The sequence below is a fragment of the Bidens hawaiensis genome, unplaced genomic scaffold (assembly GCF_021521415.1).
Source record: "Bidens hawaiensis isolate Kalapana, Puna unplaced genomic scaffold, B.hawaiensis_p1.1 tig00054395_1, whole genome shotgun sequence".
NCBI classification, from domain to species: domain Eukaryota; kingdom Viridiplantae; phylum Streptophyta; class Magnoliopsida; order Asterales; family Asteraceae; genus Bidens; species Bidens hawaiensis.
In genome coordinates, this window is record NW_027499814.1 from 8,084 (window position 1) to 19,284 (window position 11,201).

General features: G+C 37.5%; 1 protein-coding gene across 1 annotated transcript; it reads right to left on the reverse strand.

Annotated features, from left to right (window-relative positions):
- Positions 1-5,465: 5,465 nt before the first annotated feature.
- Positions 5,466-7,650, reverse strand: LOC143600597 (COBRA-like protein 7). The gene is made up of 2 exons (XM_077078240.1): positions 7,107-7,650; positions 5,466-6,883 (listed from the first exon to the last, which is right to left on the reverse strand). The coding sequence occupies exons 1-2, from the start codon at positions 7,648-7,650 to the stop codon at positions 5,466-5,468; spliced, it is 1,962 nt and encodes a 653-aa protein (XP_076934355.1).
- Positions 7,651-11,201: the final 3,551 nt, after the last annotated feature.

Genomic DNA, 11,201 nt, shown 5'->3' on the forward strand with positions numbered 1-11,201 from the left:
GTCAAAAGGTAAAAATGTACAAGTATTAGAATTATGAAAAGGCAATCTAACACTTTTCCCAAACACACAGGAGTGACAAACGTTTTTATTAGTTTTAACGTAAGAAATAGAACTAGAGCTTTTCAATTTATGCAATAGATCATGTCCTGGGTGACCAAGGCGACAGTGCCATAGATCTTGAGAAATAGCAGCAAACGTAGATGGGTTGTTGCGGCCGGAAAGAAGAGACGGCAGGAGATGATAGAGATCACTGTTGTTGTTGCACCGGAGTATAGGTGTTGTAATCTTTCACAAGAAATCCAAAAGGATCAAACTCAATGTAAATCCAATTATCGATTGTAAGACGACGAACCGAAATTAGATTTTTTTATTAACTTAGGGGCATAAAGGACGTTGGTTAGTTTAAGAGGGGGGAAGCGCGTGGGTAGGTTTTGATTACCATATCCATTAACCGGGATGGTCATGCCATTTGTAGCATCCTAAATATTTTAATATTAAATAAAGAGAGTTGCGTTAAAGTGTCGTGTGTTAAATAATTAATGGGTATTAAATAAAGATGGATGATGGACTTGGATAATTAAAAAGGATTTAAGAGTAATGGGCCTTAGGTCCATGGGCTTTAAGGGATAAATACCCCCTTAAACCATCCTAAAACCTTAACTCTCATTTCCATCTTCCATAATATCTACACACTCCAAACACACACCTACACCACCCTACCTACGGCCGCGCGAGAGAGAAGCGAGATCCAATCCAAACAAACGTCGATTGTTGATAGATTTTCGTAATACAAGATAGATACAAGACCTAAAGTTCATAACCAAGCTAAACCATAACCGTAAAACACGTAAAGGTATGTCTTTTATCTTTAAAGTTACGTTTTTATGAACGGTTAGCCTTGAAACTTGAACCTAGAGTAGATCGGGTATAAACGAGTATTAAAGTAGCAAACTTGATGTTGGAAACGAACTTAACAAACTTACGGCTGCATATGACTTGTTTAAAATAAACCCTAGACCTGGTATTGAACGTTTAAGCCTAAAGATCCAAACTTGATGCTTTTCCGTGCCAAGTTTTACCCGAAAAAGACCATGAGAAAGATCACGGGTTGGTTAATATCATATCCCAGAATTTCACGATGAAACGGAGATGATTATAGGAGGTTAAGATCAAACAGTGGCTGCTGCTGGGCAACTTCGCCCGCAGCTAAGTTCGCTGCATAAGTTCACCGTATAAATTCGTCGGACGTTAAGTTCGCTGGACATAAGTTCGCCCGTGGTTAACTTCACTTTAAGCAAGTTCGCCTGAGGTTAACTTTGCTACAAGCGAGTTCTCCTGTGGTTAACTTCGCTTAATGTTAAGTTCGCTTAAAATGCTAAGTAAAAGTAAACCACTACTAGACCATGAATCGGGCTAACGAATTAGGCTTAATTCACTGTAACGAATGAGTAGGTGAATAAAATAATAACTTAAAAATCCTATCGGAAAATGCGTTAAGACAGTTAACGAAAATAAAATTTTTCCAAGCTGACCTAGCAGCTTAACCCCAGCCAGGGGCTCTGCCCCTTGGACCCCGCTTGGGGATGTCGCCCCTAGAACCCCGCTGCCAGGGGCGCTGCCCCCGGACCCCCGTTCGTTGAGGGAAATATTTAAACTAGAAACACGATATGGGTAGTGATAGTTAAATTGATACGTGTAATTGTTATTCAGTTAGTCAAGCACAGCTCAAGAAAGGGATAACCATAAACGGTGAACGTAACCGTATTCAGGTGAGTTTCTAGCCCCATTCCTTGTTATGTTTTCGGGGCTGTGTGCATACTCGAGGTGATTTGTTAATACACTTATCCTAAGTGATAAGTGTATGCCCTATGTGATATATGTGAACGGTATGAATGATTGCTAGTCGGTACGTGAACGATTTTCGGATATTGCACGTACTGTCAAGTTATAGTTATGAATATGAATGCTATGTATAATGTATGAATGATTTCTTATCGGTACGTGAACGATCTTCGGATATTGCACGTACTGCCAAGTTATAATTATGAATATGAATGTTATGTATGAACTATGAATGATACGTATGTATGTTATGAATGAATGTAAGAGATAGAAAGGTAAAAAAGGGACTGGACCCTAATAATATCCAAGGCCGAAAAGGGACCGAGCCCTTTAATAATCTTGGGGCAGAAAAGGGACTGGACCCTAATAATATCCAAGGCCGAAAAGGGACCGAGCCCTTTAATAATCTCGAGGCAGAAAAGGGACTGGACCCTAATAATATCCAAGGCAGAAAAGGGACCGAGCCCTTTAATAATCTCGAGGCAGAAAAGGGACCGGACCCTAATAATATCCAAGGCAGAAATGGGACCAGACCCTAATAATATCTGAGGCAGAATAGAATAAAGTAAAGTAGAATTTTAAATATGAAAGTATGAATGAAAGTATGTAAGTGCGTATGAATGTAAAGTATGTAATGTTATTAACTAGAACTCACTCAGCGTAGCTGACTTTTAGTATGCACGCAGGTGAGTAGAATGAGACAGCTCGCTTGAGGGGAACACGTGGCATTGAATAGGAGGCTGGCATCAGAAGACGTTTATGTTTAATATTATGATATTTTGAAAGACAAGGTGTTTATTTTAAGACAAGTTACGGATTAATGTAATGTTTATGAAAGTTTTTATAATCCGCGTATGTTTTTTGTTAACTCTGATGAATTGAACCATGTTGATGAGTAAATCTAACGCCCAAATGTGAGGCACCGGTAACGGGGCTTTACACCATTACCAACAATAATATTTTGAGAAGTGCCATTATTAAAAAGGACTGAAAATTACCCAGGTTGTTTGTCATGTGAGTGGTAGCTCTGGTATCCATGATCCAAATCTGATCATTGGTGCATATGTGGTGTAGTGAGCCTGATTGGGTTGAGGCCCAAGTATGCCATTAGTCGATGAGTTGGGTTGTGGTTGGGAAACGATAGAGTAAGGATGAGGGTTCGAGCACCGTTGACAGATTGGTTGATTAGATTGCCAATTATACGTGGGTGGACCGGTGTTTCCGTATCCTATAACCGTAGCCAATATTGTAAGCAGAGCCCCGACCACAACCCCAAAGACTGTGCCTGTGTCCGCAGGAACCTTCACGACCTCGAGATGCATTAGATGAGGACCGTTTACAGTAGTTATTAGATGGTTGCGGGTGAGATTGGGTAGTGGTTTTGGTGGTTCCCGCCTGAAGGCTGTTCCGGCAGATGTAGCGGTGGACATGGCGGTCTCTTCTTTGCATGATTCTTCAAGTAAAAGCTAGGATTGTGCAATGTTAAAACTAGACAGTGGCTTCACTGGCTTGAATTTTCAGATTCTATGGTGATAGAGGATATTGGGATTAAATAAAGTAATCAAGAAGGGTTGGCAGGAAAAAGAATGTTAGGCTCGTGATACCATGATAATCACAGAATGTTCATCCCCTTTCTCATTACTAACCTCCATATATATTTACAAGTATCACAATATATAAAGAGAGAATATCTCAACATATCAATTATGAGATCCTACTGATTCATTTAAATACACAAGTGATGTTATTCTTATTACCACCAACCCGTCTATAAGCCATCCCGACATGATTGACACCCCTAGTATTTAACACTTATCATGCTTCTGTTCTACGTTAGGTGGAAGCAGAGATTGTTACTATATCCTGATGTCACGATGCATTGGACTAAATCAGCCTCCATGTTCTTGTGGTGGAGATCGTGGAGTTTATAGATTGTTAAAAGTACATGTCATTATCGTAGGTGGTCAATACATCCACAAAAATCATGAATTTATAGTTACTATGGTGCGATTCGACATCCCATTGTGATCCAAAGAGTAGATGGTAGCCTTAGGGGCTGTTTGTTTACATCTGAATGAAACCATTCAGATGTAAACATCTGATTCATTCAGACTTCAGATTGTTTGGTTTTAAACAGAAAAATATCTGAATAGTTAAAATTATGTCTGAATCATTTAGACTTATTGTTGTTGCTGAATGGGACATAGGCTTATTCAGACCTGACTCATTCAGATCTGAATGAACCAAACAACCCCTTACTTGTAGCTATTAACATCTTGTCAACATGAAGTGGTGAATGCTTTTTTTTAAGGCCAAAGTTTTATAAAAAAAATAATAATAATAATAATAATAACAATATTAATAATAATAATAATAACAATAAAAGGAGCCCAAAGCAAGAAGCAACATGCCCAAAAGTACAAAGATGAACAACTAAAATATAATACAAGCAATCACAACCACTCTTACATCTGAAAGTTAACAAAATTAAAATAGCATCATGTTGCAGTTTTCACCAATAAGAAGGAACGAGCTTTCACTTCATCCGAAGATACACCACCATTATAGATTGTATTTAAACACCACTTTCCTTCTCTCCCGCACCAACAATATTGTAAAATAAAAATCAATGATTACTGATTCACTCATGTTCCTCGATTAGCATAGTGTGGATACTATTCTCATGACCCCTAATTCTAAAGCCAAGAACTATTTCTATAATGATGGAGTAAAGTTTCTTTTTGTCCAACATTTTGGTCAGTTCCGCAACTTTTGTACATTTTTTTAGTAGTTGGGCCATTGAGGTTTCCGAAGCTTGTCATTTTCGTCCATTTTAATAACCCTTTTAATTTTTAAACGTTAAGTCAAGGTATTTCAGACCTTTAACCCATTTGGATGAAAGTGACAATTATAATCGAATCACTGGGACGCTTTTATAAAATGAATATTTCATATTTAATTATCTCAATATATTTTATTAATAACAATTAATAAAACGCCTACTTTACCCAAGTTTTTACGAAAATATGAATTGTTTATTTAGTTATTTTATAACTAATATTGTTTTTTTTATCAACTTTGATGATTTGTTTATGTTAAAAATTTGCTATAACGTACCTAACAATTTTATAACTCCGTTTCGCACTCGCACCAGCTAGGATTGATATGTTTTTTTTTAACAAATTGAAGTATGAGCCGTGTTTATTTCATCAATTTCCTTATTAACACAAACCTACTAACCCAACATGGCTTGCAACTTGTTGCTTTAAGAAACTAACACAAATCCATATGATACACAATTAACAATTACTTTGGGATTGAATTTGAAAAATCTAAAGATTTATTGACTTTATTAAAAAACTATTTTTATTAAAAAACTATTTAAAAAAGTCAGGATTTAGGATTTTAGAAAACTGTTTTTTAACCCTTTCATAAAGCTAAAATAAAAAAAAATTACGATTGCCAAACACATTTTAACTTATTGGCTTTTTGAAAACACCAATAAACCGACAATCATTTTTTAAACTAAATTTCAAACATGCTTAACACTTCTTACTATCATTCCACAAAAGAATAAAAAAATCAAGAAAACGAATCCGGATCAACATCCATTGTTTCAATCTCTACATCAACATCAAAACAATAATGGCAACAACGATGGAAAATACCCATCCGGAATTCTTGCGACCAGAATCATTGGTCGGCAGTAGTCTAGGAAGTGCACATTCTTCCCCGTTGAAGAAAACCTTAGTCGGGAATCCATCACGATCTTCAACTTTAATCCCCGGTGTATTTTTCTTCGTGAACGAAATAACCGATTGTTGTTTCCCGGGTACACGTGGGTCTTTTCCCGGGTTAACCCCATCCACTTCCCCCATAAGATAGTTCAAACCCGGTAAGCCTTGCATTAAAATTGTGTCAGTTTTCCCATTTACCTCAAGAGTCGTCCCATTAAACGAGTACACCTTCTCCAACCCAGGGGCAAAATGGTCACTTTGCACCGCGACAAACCAATCAGGAAATGCGGCATCTTCCCAATTAAAAAGAGTAAGCCGAGCGGACCACCCGCCTCGATAATCCGTCAGCAAGTGCCAGTTAATACTGACCCCACAATGGTCGGAGCAGGGTAACGGGTTCGGAACAGTTCGGTGTTTAATGCTAGCCCAAGCCGTTGCTAGTGCGGTCCGGTTCTCAAACGGGACCAAAAGCGCCTGCGACGGAAGCAACAACGCGGGTGAGGTCGTACTACACGTTCCGGGATTTATACCCCGACACCCGCATGCACAAGTCGGGCATGGTATAATAGACTCGTTATAATAGGCCGAAAACGAGACACAACATTTTGGTGCCACACCCGTAGCCTGTGTTATATTACACACCACTTGCCAGCTCGATACCGCCGTGGGACCCGGTAGCCCACTAGGGTCCGGAAACTCGGTCGGGCTAACCCGAACCGGCGGTCCGCATGTATAATCCGGGTTTAACCGGCCACTTATTTTAAAATTTTGTGGTGGGATGAGTTGGGACCGGTTCATATCCGGGGGCATTTTGTAAACTTGTATTTGGAACGCTGACTTTGACCTGCTTGGGTCAATGGTTGGTGGCAAAACGGTGCCGTTTCGGCAACAAAAGGGTACGTTACCTATTTGGGTGTTATTAGTCATCTCAAGGGGTAAATCTATTATCGTTGGTCTTCTTTCGCAGTTTAAAACATTTGAGAAATCCATGTTTTGGTAGAATGTGCTTTGTGGGCCGAATATGCACGCGGATGAGTCTCGGGTGAACGGGTACGCGCCTTTCATGTCCCCGATGAACTCGTCTCGCATCCAGTCCCATGTTAGGTTCCAGTTGTCGAGCCGGCCCAGAGGGTTGTGGTTCTCCATGGTGACGGAAGCCCAGTAGTTGGAGTCATAGGTTCGGATCACGTCGTACATGATTGTGAGGTCCCCGGTTTGATGTGGAAGATAGTTGTCTTGTGGTGTGGTCGTGTTTGTTAGGGCGTTTGGGTCTTTTGTACAGCATACCTCCATTACCCTAGTCCCTGTAAGATCAACAACCCAAATCCACGAAATGTTTAGAAAATATTGTCTAAAGAAAAAATTTGAGCTAGATTTCAAACTCTCATATGTTTAACGAGTTGGGCTTGGGCTCGGGCTCGAGCTTATATAAGCCTCTACTTGGCTTTGCACTTTTACGCCCTGTTTTAGGTAATGGTTGTACAAATAAGCTTATGTGCGAACTATAATAAAAGGTAACAACTATACCTTGCATAGTAGCCGTAGGACAAATAAACCCTTCGTTATCAAGAGCAATATCATCAGGCATAGGGACGTCAGGCGAGCCGACTCCAAACTCCGTCCCGACTAACACCACCCGAGCCGACATTTGATTCAAATCCCCGGCCGTCTCAATGGCAGTCTTCAAATCCGCATTCGGAAACCCTGCGAAAACAGTCCCATTCCCAACCGGACCGGGAAGAGTAGCCAACCCGTCAGCAATCACAGCATTTGAAGCAGACACCAAATATTCATCATGCTGAAATCCCACAAAGACCCTCCATGATTTAAGCTCCTCGTCCGCGTTGTTTAATACAAAGAGTGTTGATTTGAAGCGGTATGGTTGTTTTTCGTGGTCTGATTCGAGTATGGGTGGGATTTTGGCTCCTGAATTGTAAGTGTAAGATATGTAGATGCCGTTGCAGGCGTCTGATGCAGGCGGTTGGGTGGTGGTGTTGGAAGCGGGTGGTGGTTGGGCTGTTAGGGTGGTGGTGAAGAAGAAGAGGGAGAAGAAGAAGATGGTGGTAAGCATGTCTTTGAATTAAGTTTCAAATTTGAGAGGAGTTATTTAATTAGGATTATTATTATTATTATTATAGAAAAGAGTAACGAGAAGAAGGGGTTTTATATAGAAATTGAGTCCAAATGTCCAGTAGTATTATTCCATTCTTCACAACATGCACTCCTCACCCATGTTTACCTAGTGCACGTTTTAGGAAATCAATAAATTATACATTTTAATCTTCTATATTAGTTTTCTTATTAAAAGATTATACAACACTTTTTGGAGCCCAAGGGCCAGAAGGTGGCTTAAGTGGGTATTTTTGTTTTTGATACAAACAATGTTTTCTTCTTAAAAGTAATAGCTGGTAATACTCGGTTGCAAGACATGACGTGGGTTCAGACTTAAGAATTCACCGACGGGATATATCACTGTCGAAGTAAGGACAAAAGTTGCTCGCGTTTCACATGTCAATATAAAGACGGATTCAGAATATTTTTCTACGGGGCACAAAATGAATCGGGTAAAAAACAAATCGGGTCAAAGAGAACAATGCCGGCCAAACATTTTAGAGGCCCGAAACTTTCGGTGTACATGAAAAAGGGTAAATTAGTCTTTTGGCACACAACTATTTAAAAGTTAAAATACATATTAAATTGCATCAAACACCATTATCATCAAGCACCATTATCATTATTACGGCCACCATCACATTTCACACACACACAAACTTATTCACATAGTGGTTAAACTTAAATTTTAACTTTTAAGTTAGGGGTATGAAAATATACATTAGATTTGGGCTTTTAAATTAGAGCATCCGATGATATAAAACCAATATTATCTAAATCTAATGAGTTAATAACTTAATAGTTACACTCATAAACATGGAATTATCTACGAAAGGGTCGCTAGTTTTCTTTTACATCTGTCAATGTATAAGGCTACACGTCTAGAGGTGCACAAAAAACCCGAACTCGGAACCGGACCAGAAATAAAAACCCGGAACCGGTTTTTCTAATACCCGGGTTTTTAATACCCGAACCCGTACCCTACCCTACCCGTAGGGTACGGATAGGGTATGCATTTCGTCACTAAAACCCGAACCCGAAACGGACCCGATTTGTACCCGATAATACCCGAAAACCCGAACCGGTTCCATACCCGGAACCGGGTTTTTCCAATACCCGAAACCGGGTATTTCAAATACCCGATGTATACCCTAAAAATACCTAAAAAATACTCGAAAAATACCCCTAAAAATGGCAACCTTTTAAAATATCTAATCTTTACCCAAAAAATACCCGGGAAAAAGCCCGAAAAAACCCATAAATAGGGTTTTTTCAATACCCGAAAATAGGGTATTCAAATACCCGGTTTTAGAATACCCGGTTCTATACCTTACCCGAACCAGATGCATAGGGTATGGTTTTTAGAGGCGATACCCGGACCCGAACCCGACCCGGTTTTTACCAATACCCGATTTTCTAATACCCGATCATACCCGAACCCGGGTATTTGAAAAACCCGATTTGTGCACCTCTATACACGCCACCGTCACTTTAATGGGCTTGTGGGCTCAATTTTACCAAAAGTTTAAGCGTACAAGTAGGGTTCGTTTTCTTCTTGCCAAAAATCTCTTCATAGCAACAGTACCTACACAACACTCACTAGAAAAATATATGTTGGGATCACTACAAACCACCATCTTCTCTCTCTCTCACACACAGATCTGCTATGATTTGTTCCTTACCCGACGGTGGGCACTGACTGACTGTCGGCTCATCATATACTAACACGTACCTATAAACACGACACTCCGACAAGCGAACGGTGGGCACAGGCCCACCCTAAGAGAGCCCTAAATCCGCCCCCTGGGTCAATATCAAGATGGGATTCATTAACATTATTTTTTTTTACCTTTATGAACAATGGTGAAGGATGGTTGGGGCAGGGGTGGCCCCAGCCCTCACCGATTTTTAGCGCAATAGAGTAAATTTACCTGTTTTCGCCCGACATTTTTAATACGTAGTGTAAATTTACCCGTTTTCAACCAAAAATTTAATCACGGCCCCCTCCGTTTATGGTTTTTTTAATGCATATTTTCGTCCGGGCCTCTCGACATCTTCGTCCAAGCTTCGCCACTGCTTATGAATAAGTAACACGTTACTTTAAAAGTTTTTACGAGATGATAACTTAATGTACACTAGGGTATAGCCCGTGTTACACACGGGTGGAAAAACATGTCAATAAACTTAATAAATTTAAACAACAAATTCAAGCAACACAAAACTTCTTCAAACTTTCGGACCAAAACGTTAGCCATTTACATGTTCTAGATATTAAAAGTTAAAAGTTACAATAATTTAATGTACATCGAACAACCAAAAAAATCAACATAAGACATAAACATGTTGTTTCATATTAAACCATCATCAACTTCTTCAAACATTCTACCAAAAGAAACTCATTTTGCTTCACCACCTGAAAATATAATCAACCAATAGCATCCAAATTAAATATATTTAATAATGAGTAACATTTGACCATTAATAAAGCTATTTTTATTAAATTGTTGTTTTTATTAAAACAAAATAACATACAACAACAAACAAAGTAAAATGACAACATAAAATATTTTTATAACTTAAACCATTAAACCGAAAAGATATATCAATAAAAACCTTTTTGGTCGTAATTGTATAGATAACAAATTTGATACTCTTTTAAAACAACCCGTTTTGAAATATTTTAAAATAGTTACAAAATACTAAAAAAATGGAATTAGTCAACTTCAAAATTATGTTTTGTTTAAAATTTTTTACCAATCTTGCAACAAACTTTTAAATCAATGACATTAATATTTTGTTAAACTTGCAAAACATAAAAACGTTTTACAATAAATGAATTTTCAAATAAATTTGGAAAGATTAAAAAACTTTATGTTGACTTTAAAAATATTTAAAGGTGAAAAAATATGATACAATATATATATATATATATATATATATATATATATATATACCATATATACACGTATTTTAATAAAAAAATATATTAAAAACGTGGAAATTAATTGTTATATTTGAATGAGAATATTATTAAAGACATTACTAACGAACGTATATGAATATACCGTAAAAATAGAAAATGTAATAGACACGTATTTAAGAAATTGACATTTTATGTTGAGTATATATTAGGAAAATGAATTAAATTAGAATATATTAAATGACTATTTAAGTTATAAATCTGTTTATCAAAATTTATGGAACTATCAAAACTAATAGTCGGTCAACAATATTAAATGAAGTTATTAACTTTAAAAATTTTAGAAAACACCGACCCACATAGTCAATTCCAAAAATAAATAAATTATACTCAACTTATTTATTTGATATTTGAATTATTAATTTGAATACACGTAAAAAATAATAATTACAAATAATGACTTTCAACTTTATTATATGATTTGATTAAATTAGAATATAATAAATTTTTATTTAAGTTATAAATCTGTTTACCAAAATTGTTAAACGAAATTTGTTATAGTCAAAGATCCTAAATACAAAAAATATTAC